The 21,485-nt window shown below is 41.1% G+C and overlaps 1 protein-coding gene across 3 annotated transcripts in view; it reads left to right on the top strand.

The window, feature by feature from the left end:
* ENPP3 (ectonucleotide pyrophosphatase/phosphodiesterase 3) overlaps positions 1-21,485 on the top strand; it is a 210,104-nt gene that overhangs the window by 135,743 nt on the left and 52,876 nt on the right. For all 3 annotated transcript variants that reach the window (XM_077486862.1, XM_077486861.1, XM_077486863.1), the window contains 4 exons: positions 7,247-7,278; positions 18,036-18,163; positions 18,427-18,493; positions 20,903-20,990. In XM_077486862.1, the coding sequence (XP_077342988.1) occupies positions 7,247-7,278; positions 18,036-18,163; positions 18,427-18,493; positions 20,903-20,990 (315 nt within the window). The remainder of the gene's footprint in view (positions 1-7,246; positions 7,279-18,035; positions 18,164-18,426; positions 18,494-20,902; positions 20,991-21,485) is intronic.

Genomic DNA, 21,485 nt, shown 5'->3' with positions numbered 1-21,485 from the left:
AGTAGCAAGCTTCCCTACCTATAAAGCTCCAGGAGAAGATAGTCTCTTGATTAAAATGTACAAAGAATATGGAGAAACCATTCTCCCTGCACTCATCCCAAAGCCCTCAAAGAGGCATTTGACTTTGGACTTTTGCCAGAATCAATGTACAAGGCTAGCACAGTGGTACTTCCTAAGAAAGATAAGGACCCTACCCTTCCAGATTCTTAACATCCAATATCTCTGCTCCCTGCTGATGTCACAATATTAGCTAAAGTCCTTGTCCTCAGGTTGAACAAGGTCATAGCTAAGCTTATCCATCCAGATCCAACAGGTTTCATGCCTAAACTCTCTCTCCACAGTAACTAATATCAGATGTGTCTTTTTGAACACACAAGTGACTGTAGATGTTAATGGTAATAGAGTCCTCCTGTCTCTCTATGCTGCCAAAGCATTTGACAGTTTAAAATGGGAAAATATCTGGGCAACTCCTGCAAATTTGGGTTTGGTGATAATTTCTGTACTTGGCTTTGCATATTATATGCTCGACCCCTAGCCTCCATTCATGCTCATGGCTTACTGTCACTTGATTTTACATTATTTGTGGAACACAACAGGGGTGTCTGCTCTCACCACTGCTTTTGGCAGTGGTGGTAGATCCTTTAGCATTTATACTTCAACAAACACTTGAAAATCAACTGTGACATAGCCATACTTATGCCCCTACCGGCCCCGCTAGCTGATACTCTCTCTCATATTAGGTGGTCTCGCAGATCACATATTTAGTTGTCATAATTTTGCCCATGATCACTGACTTTGTTCCCTATAATCTACTCTCTGTAATGCCCAATTTTAAATCACAATGCACAACCTGGTGTAAACTACCTTTATCAGTGGTTGGCCACACTAATATGATCAAAGTGATCGGGATGCCCCAATTACTTTACTTTCTTCATAACTCCCCATGTTGGATACCCCTTGAGTACTTTAAAACCATAAATGGCATTTTTTGTGACCACATTAAGAAAAGGAGGACACCTAGAATTAAACTACAGGTACTTCAACACCCCAGGGACTCAGGAGCCCTAGCAGTCCCAAACCAGTGTTATTTTTCATTGCCACACAATTGCAGCATTTAGCCAGTTGGGATCTCTGTGCCCACCCCTCCACCTCATTTAACACATTTAGATGGTTGCTTGATGGGGAAAACCCTTATTATACCTTAGACACCCCTGTTTGCAATAAAATGTATTCACATTTACCAACTATACAGTTGATAGGGTGTATCTGGCAAAGGGCAAAACACCTTCTTTAGATGTTTACTTATACAGTATTTGGTTTACTCCTTTCTTGTCAAATTAATCTCTCTCTGAGTTTGCGTGTTGGGAAAAAGCGGGTATGCTTTTGATCCCTCACCTATATGCACATCCAGCCCTTAAAGCCTGGTACATAGTTACATAGTTAGTCAGGTTGAAAAAAGACACACGTCCATCCAGTTCAACCTTAAAAACAATAAATAAATAAAATAAAAAATATCGTACAATCCAATATACCCAATTTTATAGCCACAGTTGATCCAGAGGAAGGCAAAACACCCCAGCAGAGCATGCTCCAATTTGCTACAGCAGGGGAAAAAAATTCCTTCCCGATCCCCCAAGAGGCAATCGGATTTTCCCTGGATCAACTTTACCTATAAATGTTAGTACCCAGTTATATTATGTAAATTTAGGAAAGTATCCAGGCCTTTCTTAAAGCAATCTACTGAGCAGGCCATAACCACCTCTGGCGGGAGTCTATTCCACATTTTCACAGCTCTTACTGTGAAGAAACCTTTCTGTATTTGAAGATGAAATCTCTTTTCATGCCTCTTATCAGGTTGGTTGCCCTTCTATGCACTTTTTCCAGTTCCCCAATATCTTTTTTGGGAACTGGTGCCCAAAACTGAACTGCATATTTCAGATGAGGTCTTACTAATGATTTGAACAGGGGCAAAATGATATCTCTCTCTCTGGAGTCCATACCTCTCTTAATACAAGAAAAGACTTTGCTTGCTTTGGAAACAGCAGCTTGGCATTACATGTTATTATTGAGCTTATGATCTATCAAAACCCACAGATCCTTCTCCACCACGGATTCCCCCAGTTGTACTCCCCCTAGCATGTATGATGCATGCATATTCTTAGCCCCCAAGTGCATAACTTTACATTTCTCAACATTAAACCTCATCTGCCACATAGTCCCTCAATTAGACAGAGCATTGAGGTTGGTTTGTAAATTGGAGACATCCTGTAAGGGCGTTATTCCACTGCATATCTTGGTGTCATCTGTAAAGATAGAAATGTTACTTTTGATCCCAGACCCAATATAATTTATGAAGATATTAAAAAGTAAGGGTCCCAGCACTGAACCTCGGGGTACACCACTGATAACCTTAGACCATTCAGAGTAAGAATCATTAACCACTACTCTCTGAATTCTGTCTTTTAACCAGTTTTCTATCCATTTACAAACTGATATTTCCAGGCCTGTAGACTTTACCTTACACATGAGCCGTGTGTGCGGAACTGTGTCGAAAGCTTTTGCAAAATCCAAGTATACCACGTCCACCGCCACCCCTCTGTCCATGGTTTTACTTACCTCCTCATAAAGAGAAATCAGGTTTGTCTGACAACTTCTGTCTTTCATGAATCCATGCTGTCTGTTGCTCAAAATATTTTTATCCTGCAAGAACTCGTCTATGTGTTCTTTTATTAATCCCTCCAGTATCTTCCCAACTATCGAAGTTAAACTAACAGGTCTATAGTTACTTGGTAAAGACTTTGATCCCTTTTTAAATATAGGCACCACGTTCGCCCTGAGCCAATCCATCATTAATGAGTCCCTAAAAATTAGATACAATGGCTCTGAAATTACAGAGCTCAATTCTTTTAGGATCTGTGGGTGAATGCCATCTGGTCCAGGTGCTTTATCCACCTTTATTCTGTCTAAATATTTCTGGACCATATAATTTTTGAGCCATTGTGGATCATTTGGGGCTGTGTCACTACCATCCATATCCCTACCATCCCTAAGAATCCGGACTTTCAGCTGGCTTCTATCGGACTGGCTGCCATACACACGGGTCAACTGTCGGACGGTTTTTATTGAATCGGCTGATACCGCCTGATATTTGGCCCATGTGTACAGAGATTAAGTTTTTCCACCAACTGCAAACAGAATTTTTTTTTTTTTTTTTTTTCTCAATTTATTTTTATTCAGTTTTCATTGACAAAGAAAAAAGTACAAAAACAAAAAAAAAAACAGACATAAAAAAGATAAAAGGGGAGAATATAAAAATCCTTCAGTATCCAAATTTCCTCTTCCTTAAACATACCCATGTATAAAGTCTAGTCATAGGTATTTTTTATACATGCCTATATATATTTCCTTCCCATTCTTATATAGATACAAATATCATCATTATTTTTCCTAAAACTCTATTGTACGCCCTTAAAACTAAACAAAACAAGAAAAACAAAACAAAAAACGAAGACAATAAGAGAGGCATATTCAAATAGAGGGCTTAATTAACTTTTCCGCCTCAAACAATTTCACAGATACAAAGCTTCACATTAAAGCGGAGTTCTGGCCCCCTCCTAGCAAATAATTAAATACACATACTGTAACTGCTGACTTTTAAAATTAGGAAGCTTACTTGTCCTAGAATCCAGCGATGTCGGCACCCCAGCCGATGTTTCCATTGGCTCTCAGGTGCTGCTGCTGCCATTGCCAGTAAGGGAAACCAACAGTGAAGCCTTGCAGCCTCACAGCCTGTTCCCTACTACGCATGCAGAAGGCGGCAGTGAAAGAGGAGGGGGGGGCGAACCTCTGAGTGATCTCGCCGGTGTGAGATCTCACAAAAGTTGAGATGGGTACCTGTCAAACAGGTACGCACTCCCCCCCAAAAGGTGCCAAATGTGTCACTGGAGGGGGGGTAGAGGCAAATAAGCGAAGCTTCCACTTTTGGCTGGAACGCCACTTTAAGGTCTTAAAAACATCTGTTTCCATATATACGGTATTATCCAGGAACGAGATGTTGTCCCAACACCTGACGAGACATGGGAGAAAATAATACAAACAGTCCCTCTTGTTTCATGCTCCCCCTCTCACAGGTTAACACAATTATTTATTATACACAGGGCATATCAAACTCCAGACTTTCTTTAAATTATTGGCCTACGCCCTGATCCCTGCTGCTATAAATGTAATCAACCCAAGGGTAACCTAACTCACCTCTTACGGCGATGCCCTAAACCTAAAATACTGGTTTAATATTATAATCACTATTAACAATGTGAAGAGTATCTTCTTGAATGTTGACCCTATTACCAGTATTTTGGGGAGCTTCTTCTTCCCTGGATGAATTTGAATTCCTGGCAAACACGAGGTCACTATTTGTTGCACAAATTTTCCTAGCTATTAAATGGGTCTTTGCGTCACCTCCTACTATGATGAAATGGTTAAATTAACAGGTGCATACTGTTTGAGCAACACACTTATCTCTTGCTGAATGGCACACGGAAAACGTGACTGTATCGGGTCATGTTGGCTGGCTACATCGCTTATATCCACTGTTAAAAATAATGAAATGTGAGTTAATTTCCCCCGTGGTCCTGATTCTTTAAATTGCTACCTTGACAGTGAACTGGGTAATACTATCAGGCAGGCTATGATTTTATGTAACCTCTCACTGTATTCTTCATGACCTGGAGCTGTATTAGACTGTATCTTTCTGTAAGTCTCAATTTAACTTGTTGTGTCTTTGTACCTATAGCAAAACATTTATAAATAAAATTTGATAAAAAATAAATAAAAAATCAATTCTAGAGGTCACTAAAGGGCTCAGGTTTTGACATTTCAAGTGCTGCTCATACACTGACATATGTTGCGTGTAAGCAGTGATGAGTACCATTCTGATTTATTGACATTACGCAGCAAGACCTGATTTCTGATTAGCAGGTTAAGCCTATAATTGCAGCTTAGGTATAGTGAACCTGTAAAAACAAAATACAATTACCTTACCAGTATAGTAAATGCTGAACTTTGTCCAGTAGATAGTAACTGTCGGGGATAGCTGCTTATGTATTAGCTGTGTTACTAGGCTACAAAAAGCAATATGTTAAATTATTTTTCTTGCTGATTGTGTTTAAAAACAATTAAGTAGAACTAATTTCAGTCTCTCGTGTGAATAATATCATAGCTAAGTAACATTCATAGACTGCCCTTTCCGTCTACCTTTTAAAAAAAGGTAGCAACATAGAGAATGCTATCCCTTATGCATTAGCTTTCAGCACCTGGAGACCTGCACTGGTTAGGTTGTGGCGATACCCAAAGCACTCTCTGTAAGCCTTTACATAGCCCTTACATTTATCTTCTCCTAAACCTAAAAGATAATGCTTCCTTATGTAAACTGATTCCCTTTGTCTGCATACTGACCTTTCCTGTGCTGAGATTCTTTGAACAGAAGATCAAACTTCTTGCGCCAAAAAATACCAACATCAAAGGAAATCAATGCAAGAGTTTTCTGTTTCATGGCCTATACATAGGGGTCTGACCATACATAGAGTTTTTGGCCTACCTGATACCCCCGCCCTTTGTGATTGGTGGCCCAGGCCATTTGCCAAATTGTAGGGAATGGTGGTCACATGGTCCACAAACCTAGATTTTCCTAAGACTCTACTCGCTATTTACCTTTAAACTACATTGTTGCAAAAGGCCTTTCCCATATCCTAAGGGACTGTTTGAGATTGCCAAGTTGTTACAATGTTACTGCCATCAGTGTAAGAATTGACCACAAGATTGGAGCTGCTAAGGAAAAATAGCAAATAAATCAAGTGGTTAGCACTTCCGCCTGGCTGTGGACCGTTGGTTTGAATACCAACCACAGCACTACCTGCACAGAGTTTGCATGTTCTTCCTGTGCCTGTGTGGGTTTCCTCTGGGCACTGCCATTATCTCTCACACTCCAAAGACATGCTGATAAGTTAATTGGCTCCTTCCTGTCTAAATTGGTCCTAATATGTGTATGTATGAATGTGAGTTAGGGACCTTACATTGTAAGCTCCTTGAGAGTGGGGACTGATGTGAATATACAATATATATGTAAAGCGCTACGTAAATTGACAGCACTATATAAGTACCTGTAATAAATCAACTCAACACTAATGTACCGTATATACTCGAGTATAAGCCGAGATTTTCAGCCTCTTTTTTGAGGCTGAAAGTGCCCCCCTCGGCTTATACTCGAGTCATCGCTGTCTGCCCGCTCGATCAGCGTGTCGAGCAGACAGACAGCGGCCATTCTATTCTAATTCAAAAGCCGCGCCTCCGGCTCCGCCTTCGCCTGTGATAGGCGGAACACTGAATTTCCCAGCAGCCTGTGTTCCGCCTATCACGGACATCCGCTCATCCTCGTACTACGGACGAGGATGAAAGGATGGCCGTGATAGGCGGAACACAGACTGCTGGGAAATTGTGTTCCGCCTATCACAGACAGGGAGGCGCGGCATTTGAACAGGAAAATGGGCGCCGACGAAGAGCGGTGATCCTGGGACGGGACCGGACGGAGGCTCGGCTCGGCTCGGCTCGGGACGGGACGGGACCGGACGGAGTCTCGGGACGGGACGGGACCGGACCGGACGGAGGCTCGGCTCGGGACGGGACGGGACCGGACGGAGGCTCGGGACCGGACGGAGGCTGGGGACACAGGTAGGCTGGACACACAAGGCCTCACACACACACACACACACACACACACACACACACACACACACACACACACACACACACACACATGGATGGACACACACACAGGGATGGATGGATGGATGGATGGACGGACACACACACAGGGATGGATGGATGGATGGACACACACACACACACAGGGATGAATGGATGGATGGACACACACACACACAGGGATGGATGGATGGATGGACACACACACAGGGATGGACAGGCATATCTCACCCTCGGCTTATACACGAGTCAATAGGTTTCCCAGTTTTTTGGGGGTAAATTGGGGGCCTCGGCTTATACTCGGGTCGGCCTATACTCGAGTATATACGGTACTTAAAATCTGAAATGTTAAAATATGCCTTTACACATTTTTTGTTGGCTTGCTTATTTTTGAAAAATGGTCTGTATATAGGCAAAGCTTACTTGCAGTAACTATGACTTTTGTTAAACATAATGCTTCTTCTTTTTTAATTTTTATTTTTTACAGTTGATTCTGAAGGGGTTGTGAAAAACCTTACAGTGAGTACTTTCATTTGTTATTTGCATGTTCAGTACATATATGGACATTCATAGCATTAGAAATAAAATTTTGCAAACTGTACACATCAACAGCTATAAAAAATAAAATAGTCAGCTGTTAGCACTATCATGTTTACCTCAAATAACATTCTATCCTATCTGCATAAATACATTTATAGATAATTTTATTGTAAAAGTTTCAAGATATTGGGCCTAAAGAGTATATTAAAGTAAATAGGCCAACAAAGAAAAAACATTCACTTTTGTAGTTCAGAATATTAAACGACAGTCCCACCTGGAACTCATCCTCATTAGATCCTCCTTTGTATCCAGGACATGGAGGTACCCAACAAGCTTTCCTGAATCTAACTAAGATCTGGTATAGGGATGATGGAGTTGGGAGAACTGCTGATTCCTCACTTTCAGGGGTTGATTTACTAAAGTTAAAGTGGAAGTAAACTCCCCTATCGTTTTCAGCCAAGGAAGCTGCCTCTGTTTAATCTTCAACTGCTATGGTGCTGCACATGTGATTCGTTATGACACCAGCCATTGGATGGTTTGATAGTTTGGCTGAGAGCACAGCCAATGTGCAGTTAGCATTCCCGGCATTCCTTTTTTTAACTTTAACCTCTAGAGATCCGCACTATAGCCGAATGACGGCTACAGCGCGGACCTGCTTTGCCGGGACTACGTCTATTGACGTCGTCCCGTGCACGAGTGGCCTGCGCGCCCCTTGAGGGGCGCGCAAGCGCGCTCTGTGATCGGCGAGTCTATGAGACCCGCCTGATCATGGATCCGAGCAAGGGGTCGATCCCGACCCCTTACCACGTGATCAGCTGTCAGCCAATGACAGCTGATCATGTGACAAAACAGAGCCGGTAATCGGCTATTTTTCCTCCTCGCGCTGACAGCGCGAGGAGAGAAAAAAAAAGCCGATCACCGGCGGCCATGATCGGGACATCAGTCCTGATCACGGCCAGCGTATCAGTGCCCACCTGCCCCCTGACAGTGCCACCTATAGAATAAAAAAGTGCCCCCCATCAGTACCACACATCGGTGCCCACAGTGCTACCCATTAGTGCCCACAGTGCCACCTATCAGTGCCCACAGTGCCACCTATCAGTGCCACCTATAAGCGCCACCTATCAGTGCCCATCAGTCCCATCTATCAGTGGTAGCCATCAGTGCCCATCCATGCCACCCATCCGTGCCACTCATCCGTGCCACCCATCCGTGCCCCCCATCCGTGCCGCCCATCTGTGCCATCTTATCTGTGCCCATCTTTGCCCATCAGTGCCGCCTTATCTGTGCCCATCATTACTGCCTTATCTGTGCCCATCGGTGCCACCTTATCTGTGCCTATTAGTGCAAACTTAACTGTGCCTATTAATGCCCAACAGTGCAGCCTATCAGTGCCCACCAGCGCCGCCTCATCAGCGCATTTCAATGAAGGAGAAAAATTACCCGTTTGCAAAATTTTATAACAAACTATTAAACATGATTTTTTTTTTGCATCTTTTTTTGTTTGTTTAGCAAAAAATAAAACTCCCAGCTGTAACTAAATACCACCAAAAGAAAGCTCTATTTGTGGAAAAAAAATGATAAACATTTCATTTGGGTACAGTGTTGTATGCCCGCGCAATTGTCATTCAAAGTGCATCAGCGCTGAAAGCTGCAAATTGGTCTGGGCAGGAGGGGGGTTTAAGTGCCCAGTAAGCAAGTGGTTAAATCGATGGGTTTACTTCCACTTTAAATAGGATGTTTACTTTGCAATGGGGATCTTCCCCAGAGCTTAGTGACTTCCATTATTCAATCACGTGCAAGCAAAATGCATTTTTTTTTTATTTGTTTTTTATTTTCCTTGCATATGATTGGGTATTATTTACAAACTGAAATTTCACTAAACTCATTAAGCTTATTAAAGTGTGAGTGAGAGCCAATTTACCTTTAGTAAATAAACCCTTTTTTTTCTTCTGATATTTGATCTGAGGGTAATTGTTTTCTGCGCACAACATTATTTTCTAAAGGTTTAAGAGTATTCTTATAACAAAATGTTCAAGCAGATTTTTCTTAACACTAGAAAATATATGTGTTGGTCAGTTTATAGCAGTAGATCTTCAAAAGGGAGAACATTTTACAGTCTATTGTAGTTACAACAAATGCCACAAGAGGTCATGTAAGTCTAATAAATAGTGCTTAAGATTTATAAGGAACACTTGATATTTTATATGTTTTGAAAGTGGTTCTAAAGGCTAGACATTTTTTACCTTAAAGTGGTTGTAAACCCTGTACTACCACTTTTACCTACAGGTAAGCCTATAATAAGGCTTACCTGTAGGTACCATGTAACCGGATGTGCCCACGTCATTGGCACATGTGCACTGAAGAAATGGCTCGCTTATGCTGTTTCTTTAGTAACTGTGCCATGACTGGCGGCACCTGCGCGCATGCACGGGAGTGACAACATTGTGGCTCTGGCCAATCACATCGTTGGATCCCGCAAACCTGGAAATAACTCCGGGAGACAAGTCGGCGGTCCCAGCGGCGTTCTAAGGAAAGTATTTCATAATGAGCTAGTATGCAATGCATACTAGCTCATTATGCCTTTGTCTTGCAGGTTGTTGTTTTTTTAGAGAGTTTACAACCACTTTAATGCATTCTACATTACGGTAACAAATGGCCTAATCGATCCAGCCATCTGCAGTGGCTCTCTCCTCTCTGCTCACATAGGCAGCAGCGGAAGCCTTTAGCTCCTGCTGCTGTCAATCAAATCCTGTGAGCAGAGAGCGGGGGGCAGTGCTGAGCCATGCTGTTTGTCAATAGACGTGCACTGCCTGGCGCGGGGGCCCACAGGAGTGCCCCCATAGGAAGCAACTTCTTTGGTAGCATGATGAAAAGAGAAGGAGCCTAGAGCACCAGCGGGGGACCCCAGCAGAGCATGTTTGGGGCTCCTCTGTGCAATAACAGGAGTATACAGTCCATATAAAATTACATATATGGCTGTGGTTGCAAAGAAAGCATAGCATTAATGCAGACAACCTTGACCAGTTCTCTAGCTGCATTGCACTGATCATTAGCATGTTTAAGCCATAAAATTATGGACACATGGAACATTTCTTAACCTCTGTGAATGTACTCTATAGAGTGCATCTAAGAGGATTATATTTGATTTATTTTTAATTTTTTTTGTCAATACAGAAGTGAGATATGTACATGGGTTCCAGAGTTCCTGTGATTTTAACAATCTTATCACTTCTTGAATTTCAATAGCTCGGTTACTCACATGTTCTGTTTCAAATGCCGATAGGTTGAATGAAAAACGTCCTTAGACCAAGTCTGTGTGGACAATATGGCCACTTGCTGACTTAATTTTTCTATAAGATACAGAATTTGAATCCAACACAATTTACTTTTGGATATGTGTAGTACAGATGTTTTTTTTCCAGTCTTTTGAAGTGTAAGAAGATAAAGACTTCTTAAGGCCTGTTTCTGCAATGAACTGGAACTACTGGAAGCAAAAAGAAAGGCAGGGGGTATCTAGCTGGGAACTGTACTAACTAGCACCAAGCAGAAGGTGGAGCAGAAGGACATACCAAGTCCAATAAACAAAGCAAAAGACAGGTTGCTGTGGCAGCACACATGAGCTGTATAACTGGCAGCTGCTTGGTCATTAGGGGTCATAAGGCCAAGTGGGGGAGTGAGGAGAACAATGTCAACCTTTGCAGACAGAACTGATCGTTTTGTTAATTGGTGTAGGATTAATAACAAATCTAATACAAAATATGCGTGTAATATGGATTGCGCTAACTATCACCACAATTATTTAGTATCAAATATCACTTCCACAGTGTTTTATACAAAACCACATAAAGTGCCGTGCCTCAATTAAATTCCTCACTTTACTCTCATCCCCCTATATAAAGTGCAATTAATATAGACAATATGGATGGAAAATACAAGCATAAAAAATATGTAAACAATATATAAAAATAGAAAAATAGAAAAAAGAAAAACAATTCCAGTGCCACATGAATGTCCTAAGCGAGTGATCACTCCAGTGCCATTAAATTCCTCCTATTTAATCTGCTTCTTCTATAAAGTGCTTCTTCTATTCACCAATCAAGTGACTTCACCACCACCTGCCAAACTGGCCACTCACCAGATTGAGTCTGTGTATGCGCCTTTGGTTCATTTAGGATAACCACTCCGTTAAAGGTTTCACCAACAGCCTTTCCAAGCAGTATATGGGGACCTCTTGCACTAACTAGTTCTCATAGAGATATATGAATAGCCATGATAGTGTAGTATATAGTAAAAAGTTTATTTAAAATGCAAAAACAAAAATTTCAACTCACATGTGCCTGTGTCGGCACCAAGCATGTCCAGCCGTATGTGTGGGGATGGTGTTCAGACCTGTCTCGCTAATGCTCCAGTAGCGGCGTATGTCCCGCAGTCTGCAAGTGCGTTCCGAGCCTCGTTTTCCCATGGTACCAGAAGTGACAAAAACTGAGTTCCCAGCAGCCTCTATGCATTTCGCAAAATGGATTGCGTCATCAGGAAAGCTTTCCTGATGACGCAATACATTTTGCGAAACGCAAAATCTGTGAGAGATGACATTTTTTGATCAGCAAACTATTTTACGTTTGTTTTTACTTCTGTAACAATAAAACATTGGATTTTTAACATATATGTTTTTTTGCTGATATTAGTGCCTAAAAAGTCCTGGATACCCATTTGTGTGGTGTGTAATATAATGTTTTGGAAAGTTGGCACATATACAGTCTCAAGTCACACCTTCTTCTATAGGATACGTATTGATAATAGGCTGTATTCAAAGCTGGAATTAAAACATGAAGAAAAGTTTTTGTTCAGTCTGTGGTCCAAGCCTAAAGAAGCAAAACATAGTAAACTAAGCCCCGCCCAGTCCACAAACATTGCTATTTTAAAAAAAAACCTTCTATAGTTTGGCCAGCAATATTACTTAACACATTATCATTATGAATCATTTCAGGTATCTCCATCAGTCCAAATTAAATTAAAGTGTTACTAAACCCACAGCGGTAAAACTAGTCTGTATATGCAGAAAAGCATGCTTGTTATACTTACTGTGGAACCTAATGGGTTAATCCTCAGCATTGTGTAAAAGGTTGTTTGATCTTCTCTGATCCCCCTCTCCTAATTTCCTGTTAACACAGAACATATAGAATCAGGCTGCACATGCTCAGTTTGGTGTGTATTGCTAGAGAGTTTTTTTTTTCTTGAGAGAGTGCACGTGATCAGTACAGGGCCAATCAGCACTGTCCAGACAGAGGGTCAGGTGTCTTTCAGATTCATAGGACAGTTAAAAACTCCTCCTACAAACTTTAACCAGTGCTTGGCTGGACACTGCTAGAAGTCACAAGACTGCTCTAACTGCTGATGAGAAAAGGTATTTAGCTGTTTATATTTACTAAAATAATTGCATTTCCATGTTCTGAGTACTGTGGGAGACCAGATATAGTGAATGCAGGCTCCTGGCTTTAGTAACAAAGTATACAAAGGAGAAAGAGAAAAATGCTCATTCTCTGTCAGGATATAATAGTCACAGCTGGAGATTCGTCCATATGCTCTGTATAGTGTGGATGCAGGAATCTGCAAGCTTCAGCCTAACTTGTGTGTACAAAACAGTAGGTTGGGAGCATGTCTGTTTTTTTTTTTTTTTTCTATGATTGTCATTTGAAAATGGTAATGTACTGACACATTTCCTTTTGGGATTCCATGGAACAGCTAGTAAAAAGATTGTAGCAACTGCAGCTATTTATTGCTAAAGATCAAAGATATCTCTTGGGAATGTACTGCCAATGACACAATAGTTTTAGTCATCATGACTGACAATTTCCTCACTAGCTGAATTCTAGTATGTTAATACCATAATACATGTGCTGGGTATTCTAAAGTGTTTCTAAACATTTACACCAAAATTCAAATGCAGAAATACATAGCGTGATTTAATTACGTTTTTACATAACCTGTAGATGCCTTAAATAGTTGCAATCAACAAAAGCTTAAATTAAAATGATTTTTTTCAAAATGATCCTAGTATATATTTAGTTATTTTCAATAACATTTCAAAAATATTTATTGTCAATCTTCGGAGCGCCTCCATACATCAGATGTCCCTATCAAAGGGCCTACTTTTATCAGGTTTCTCCTTCAAAGTGCCCTCTTACATCAGGTGTACATTAGCTGTCCCCATCAGAGTGATGCCTTACAGCAGGTGCACCATCAGAGTGCCCCCTTACATCAGATGTCCCCATCAGAATGCCCCCCCTTACATCAGGTGTCCCCATCAGAATGTCCCTCCTTACGTGCCCCCTTCTTTTAGGTCCCCTTTGGGTGCCCCCATCAGAGTGATCCCTTACATCAGGTGCCCCCTTACATTAGTGGCCACCTTTAGAGTGATCCTTTACATCATTTGTCCCCATCAGAGCGCCCCTGTCAGAATTCCCTCCTTGCATCAAGTCTCAGAATGCCTCCTTACATCAGTTGACCTCACCTCAGTACCCTTTTACATTAGGTGTCCCCATGAGAGTGCCCGCATAGCACCTTTTAGCACCAGGCAGGCAGAGGGCAAGAGCTGGGAGGCAGAGCAGGCTGCAGGTCTAGATGGAGGAAGCTCCGGTTCCTTTTCTAGTGATGCTGGGGACATTGCATGCATGTGACATCATTGGTTGTTATGATTCTGGATCTGTTACAGTATCTCACAAAAGTGAGTACACCCCTCGCATTTTTGTGAATATTTTATTATATCTTTTCATGTGACAACACTGAAGAAAGAGTGTACAGCTTGCACAACAGTGTAAATTTGCTGTCCCCTTAACATAACTCAACACACAGCCATTAATGTCTAAACCGCTGGCAACAAAAGTGAGTCCACCCCTAAGTGAAAATGGCCCAAATTAGCCATTTGTCATGTAACTCATTAGTGCTACAAGGTCTCAGGTGTGAATGGGGAGCAGGTATGTTAAATTTGGTGTTATCTCTCTCACTCTATCATACTGGTCACTGGAAGTTCAAAAAAAAAATGTTGCTCTACATAAAGATGGCCTAGGCTATAAGAAGATTGCCAAGACCCTGAAACTGAGCTGCAGCATGTTGACCAAGACCACACAGCGATTTAACAGGATAGGTTCCACTCAGAACAGGCCTCGCCATGGTCAACCAAAGAAGTCGAGTGCACGTGCTCAGTGTCACATCCAGAGGTTGTCTTTGGGAAATAGATGTTTGAGTACTGCCAGCATTGCTGCAGAGGTTGAAGGGGTGGGTGGGAGGTCAGCCTGTCAGTGCTCAGATCATACGCAGCACACTCCACCAAATTGGTCTGCATGTCCTGTGGTCTGATGAGACCAAGATAGATATACTTAATTGGTTCAGATGGTGTGGCAGCAACCAGGTGAGGAGTACAAAGACAAGTGTGTCTTGCTTACAGTCAAGCATGGTGGTGGGAGTTTCATGATCTGGGGCTGCATGAGTGCAGCAGGCACTGGGGAGATACAGTTCATTGAGAGAACCATGATTGCCAACATGCACTGTGACATACTGAAGCAGAGTATGATCCCAAACACACCTCCAAGACAACCTCTGCCTTGCTAAAGAAGCTGAGGGTAAAGGTGATGAACTGGCCAAGCATGTCTCCAGACCTAAACCCTGTTGAACATCTGTGGGGCATCCTCAAACGGAAGGTGGAGGAGCGCAAGCTTGGTGATGTCATCATGGAAGAGTGGAAGAGGACTCCAGTGGCAACCTGTGAATCTCTGGTGAACTCCATGCCCAAGAGGATTAAGGCAGTGCTGGAAAATAATTATGGTCACACAAAATATTGACACTTTGGGCTCAGTTTGGACCTTTTCACTTAGGGGTGTACTCACTTTTGTTGCTAGCGGTTTAGACATTAATGGCTGCATGTTGCATTATTTTGAGGGGACAATAAATTTACACTGTTATACAAGCTGTACATTCACTACTTTACAATGTAGCAACATGTCACTTCTTCAGTGTTGTCACATGAAAAGATATAATAAAATACTTACAAAAATGTGAGGGGTGTACTCACTTTTGTGAGATACTGTAACAACCAATCACTGCAGAGAAAGGAGAGGGCCTGCTCTGGGGACTGGCTGGTGGTTTGGATAGAACTGTCACTTGATCCAGACCGCGGTCAATCACTTCTCCTTATGCTGCGTACACACGTAGCCGACTATCCGGCGGACTTAGTCCGGCAGACTTCCCGCCAGACTGTCCGCCGGACTTTCCGAACGGGCTACTTGCCCACACACGGCACTTTTTCAGCGGACTAATATGGCGTACTAAGTCCGCCGGACTATCCGCCATACCTTTGAAATGAACGGACTCGCCCACACACGCGGAGGAAAGTCCGCTCATTTTGAGCACGTCTCCAAGTAGCCGGGGCCAGCGACGCCTCCTTCGCTGGCCCCAGCTACTTGGAGACGTGCTCAAAATGAGTCCGCCGTACTTTTGGGTAAAAAAAGTCCGCCGGGGGGATTTGAGTTTGCCGGACTTTTCCACCGGATTGTTTGATCGGGTGTACGCGGCATTAGTAATGTGCTGCTGATCTTCTGGCAGGATCACCAGGTGTTAATTTAAAAATATCTGAAGATCTAAAAAGATTGAAACAAACTTAAAATGTATTTACACATTGAAGCCTAATTTCTATGTTAGAACAAGCAAGAGATGTTCACCATTAGTAAATCAGCCATACACATTTAGCAGAGCTTGGAAATAAGATATGCTGGAATACATTATCAAAAGCTCTTTGTTAAATGTTTTCATTGCAAGCTGGCATACGGTATTAGGCTTAGTAAATTAGAAGATACACTATTTTACACCATTCCTATTTTATTTTAACCTAGTTCCATCATGTGATCCTTATGTTATATGCATTATCAGAGTTTTAGGGAACCATGATTATTGATATTAAAGTATAGATAGAAAATGGTCTCAGGGACTTTACAGGCAGAGTAGTAGTGTGAAATTATAACATGATTTTATTAACCACACTCATTAAAATCAATAAAAGGAGCAAGCTAAATATGAATATATATACACAAAGGGGGGGGGGAGTTTGGGACTTTAAATGAGGCACATTATATGTACCTCCATTCCGAGTACGAGTACGTAACCAAAAAAGGGGTGAAGCAGGACTTTAAATGAGGCAATTGGCTTATGGAGGTAGAGTGGTTGGTAAACATTATTTATTTGTAACAATAATATAAAACAGATACAAAAAAGTATTTTCATATATCTGCACATGCAAATGCCAAGCACATAAGAGATAGTAGATAATGATAGAGTATAATAAAGGTTATTTCCTATTAACAGGCATTGGTAACTCATATGCAACAGAGCTGCTATAAGATTGATGCACATATACATGAGTGGTTACATACTACTTAATGAATTTTAAATGTATAAAAGATATATATGGGCCAGTGAATAGGTAGTAAGCCAGGCTTGACTGAGCACCCCATGGAAACTTAACACGTTTCATGGCTATCTGGCATTCATCAGGAGTTGGGTACAGAAGTAAACTGTAAAAACAAATAGATATGTAATATTAATTAATATGTCCTGCCCCTTTAAGGGGAGGAAAGACCTCATGGGGAGAAAGAAATCTAAACTCACAGGTCAGCTATAACACTGTACTTGGCTGGCAGCGAAGAAAATGGGACCCCAAATGGTTGTCTGAAAATATAGACCCAGTGCAACAATAAGTTACCCTGACACAAGATCTGCCCCACTAAGAAGGAAAATAATAATGAAAAGCCCCCTTCCCTCACATAATACATAGGTGGCTGAAGCAATAACACTGGATGCATTTGGAGGTTAATCCCTTTATTCCTCTTCTTTGGGGGTGTATGAAGGGTCTCAGGTAACAGGTGAATGAAAATGAATTATTAAAGCAAAACACCATAGTAAGAGCATGCAAATGTTTCAAAAATCCCACCACAGCTGATGAACCTGTATGACACTGCTGGAGGTGGCCATTACTATCACAATGTACTCTGGACCTTACACCTTCCATATTTGACTGCTTGGGCCCATGCAGTATTTGAGGATGTGCTCTTTGGTGTGATGCTTGCATGGTTCCTCAGCTGTGGTGGGATTTTTGAAACTAATTGGCTGCTCTTACTATGATGTCTTGCTTAATTAATTTGGGTGTAATTACTTCAGCCCTCTATCTATTATATGAGGGAATGGGGGCTTTTTTATTACATTGTCCCCTCTTTATGGGGCAGGTCTCATGTCAGGTTAACATGATTGTTGTATTGGGTCTATATATTCATATTTAGCTTGCTGTTTTTTATTGATTTTAATAAGTATGGTTAATAAAATCATGTTATTTTACATTACTACTTCGTCTGTAAAGTCCCTGGGGTCATTTTCTATGTATACTTTGTTATCTATTGGGGATGTAGGCCTTTGGTTATTTTAAATTAACACTAGCCACCCCTGCTTTGAATCCTTTTAATATAATTATTTATATAAATGTATCCACGCAGCTAATGCAATATTAATAATTAAAAAAATTACTTTTAGCAGCATGTCATGTAATAGTGCACAGAAGAACTATCTGGTTTCTGGCTATCAGGACCTTCTACGCTTGAACTGGGAAGTCCAATAAACAGGCAGTGAGTCATAACAGAGGACTAATCACACTACGTTGGCAAAATTATTCATGATTTGTTGTATTTTGACAGTGCCGCAAACCGGACCAGCATTTTAAGCCTTACTTGAAGCAAGACCTACCTAAACGATTCCACTATGCCAACAATATACGTATTGACAAAGTTACTCTCTATGTGGACAGACAGTGGCTTGTTGTAAGGTATAGTATATGCAAATGGATCTATGGGTCATGACAATCAGTTATTAGTTGTAATTATTAGCGTGTTTGTATTACTTATAGAGGTCCATGGGGATGTAGCTACAAATTAAGGTGTACAGTACTCATAGCCATAGTCTCATATTTTCTTTTGACCTGTAGGATTATTTTAAAGGAAATGGGAAATGTGGGCATGAAAAATGGATCTACACTCATGAACATTTATAGTGAAGAAGATGATCACTTCCCTCTTTCTTGTCAAACAGGGACAACACCTATACTTTCTGTGGCGGAGGAAACCATGGATATGACAATGAGTTCAAGAGCATGGAGGTAGGCACATTTCTTACTGAAGCTATATAATATCATACATATAGAAATTAAGCTTTGTGTCCCAAAGCCTTAAAGTGAACCTTTGACGAGACGTCAAACTGGCTACATGTGCTGAACAAATAGGAAAATAGGTCTGAATAAAGCGTTTCCTGATTCCAAACCATGTAGGCACTAAAAAATAATTAAATCTGGAATTTTGAGGTCGTTACAGTTTGAATCCGAACTGCTCTGTACAAACGGATTGTAAACTCTGTTCACCCCCTACCCCCCATCTTTGTGACTCTACAGATTTTTGGTTTCACACCACTAGTGGGATCTCCCAGACAAACTGTAGAGTGTTAAGAGTATCTGTCTGGGGAGCACATTAATCTCATCTACCTGTGTGATTACTTAGCAATTTCAAAATCTGAGACTCTGCATTCTAAACACAGCTTTAAAATAAAGAGAGTGTTAATTTGGGAAGCACATTTTCAGCTGTGCCACTGGTATGTCTGAGAATGCGATTCAGAGAAGTAGTGGCTAGCACCAGTGAACAGCATGGCCACAGTTGCTTGCCATCGCTTCTCTGCCTATCATCCCCGACATGCCAGCAGCAGCAGCTTCCACACATCGGGACACAGCAGATGATTCCAGGAGATCCTGCCACCGCAATATACAGATATGCCTGTTTACTTCGTTTTCATGTAAGTTGCCAATTAGCTGTGTAATAAATCCATTATTTTACTGCTACACTTAGTCTGGTGCCCCCTCCCCCCCCGCCGTGTTTCTTTTTATCTCTTTCACACGCAATCAGAATTTCGGCTAGCAAAAGACAGATGAGAGCTTTTCATCGGAAAATGTGACCGTGTGTAGGCTCCATCGGAAATTTAGCTGGCCAAATTCCCGCCAGCAAAAATTTGAGATGGAAAAACTTTCTATTGGAAATTCCAATCGTGAGTATGCAATTCCAACGTGCAAAAATTCACGTATGCTCAGATTCCACTACAAGATGGAAACTATTGGCTACTGGGTATTGAACTTCCTGTTTCTAGTCCCGTCGTACATGTTGTACGTCACTGCGTTCTTGACGATCGCAATTTGGTGTGACCGTGTGTATGCAAGACAGCTTGAGTGAAATCCCGTGCGAATTCCATAAAAAAAACATCAGAGCTTTTCCCGACCAAAATTCCAATCGTGTGTACGCAGCATTACAGGGTTTCACTCTATGGTTGACTACAGCTAGCATGGCTTAAAGTTCTTGTTTTTTTTCTTTCACACGTGGATTTAATGGACTTTACACATGGACGTTTACTATCTTTACACCATTCCTTAATGAGCAGCTTAATGCACTACAATGGACCAAAAATCTGATCTGCATTTTTGTTAATGCAGCACATCAAAAACACAGGTGCAGTGCATTAACCCATTCTCAACAGTACATTCTCTTTCCAAGCCCACATCAGTAATGTTACACGGTCAGCATACTTCCGTCTTTGGTGAAGGATTATGTTTATGGCATTGTATTATTATTATAATTTTTTTATTTTTTTTGATTAAACTAGATGAACTTGTGTCTTTTTTAACCTGACTAACTATGTAACTATGCAAGAGTAATCACCTCCGTCCATTCCTCACACCCAATAGCACTGCTATTCTTGTTCACAATCGGGTCATTTCCTGCATAGATTATTGCAACCCCGTTCTTTTGGTCTCCTTCTCAAGTCCCTAAACTACAACTGATTCAAAACTCTACTTCCCGCATCGTCACCAGAACCCCTCCTTTAATCACATCACTCCTGTCCTTGAGCGCCTCCACTGACTTTTGGCCAAACACATCATATTAGTTTCAAGATACTTTTACTTACCTTTAAGATCATTCACAACCTCACTCCTCTGTATCTTTATGATTTCCTGCATATCAACAGATCCTCCCGTACTCTCAGGACTTCTTCTTCCATCCATCGTAATGTTCCATCTACCCGCCCACTATGGGAATGCGAGCCCCTCGACTTTGGAACACCCTGCCTCCTGATATCGGCAACATTGACTTCCTACCCATCTTAAAATCACATCTTAAAACGCATCTCTTTAATTTAGCATACTGTTTTGATTTCATAGATTTTTTTTTTTTTGTAATTTAATGTCTATGTAATGTATATTTATTTTATTTATCATTTTTTTTTGCTATCTTTGTAAGATGACCTTGGGTGTTCTGAAAGGCACCTAGAAATCAAATGTATTATTATTATTAACCCTCACAATGAATAGCATTGTAGCACAACACATGTAAAGCACATTGTCACATTGTTTGCACTAATGAATAATGTTACTGCAGTCTTGTGGTTATAAATTGGCCCTTAACATTTTAAGAATCGTGATTAAATTCATAAATAAAACTAAGCATCAAATTTACCCTTTTTTGTATTCTAGGCAATCTTCATAGGACACGGCCCAGGATTCAAAGAGAAAGTGGAAGTGGAACCTTTTGACAATATAGAACTTTATAATTTGATGTGTGGTGAGTTATAAGCGTTTTCTTTAACCTCTGGACCATATTTACATTTACATTTTTAATGCTCTTCATAAAAATACAGGATCACTTCTTTATCTACATTATTGTGATTTTATTAGAACTGAGTGCTTTTAAAATTAATTTTGCAAAGTATGTATCATGTAGAGTACTCTACTACAATATTATGTATGTATTATGCACCATTTTTTCATATCTGTCTTATCACATATCACAATCATTAAAGTAAATGTCAGGTTTATTCTGCTACCTAGGAGTATGCGCACACTGCATTTTCTATGCTAAACCCCATTGAGCAGGTGGATGACAGGTCCATATCCTCTATGCTATGCATAGCGGGCACAGCCCACTGCTCTCTATGGGGCGGTCAGATGGAAACAAACTGCATGTCTGTTTTCACCTGATTGCCATCCAATCTGCCAGACAGACGGTGAACGTAAACCTATCAGTCTGTTTTTAGCGGACTGGTTTGGATCGGATGCC

This window comes from Lithobates pipiens, unplaced genomic scaffold (genome assembly GCF_037356315.1).
Source record: "Lithobates pipiens isolate NorthernLeopardFrog02 unplaced genomic scaffold, aLitPip1_a1.2 Scaffold_18, whole genome shotgun sequence".
Lineage (NCBI taxonomy): Eukaryota > Metazoa > Chordata > Amphibia > Anura > Ranidae > Lithobates > Lithobates pipiens.
This window is presented reverse-complemented; position numbering and strand designations above follow the sequence as displayed.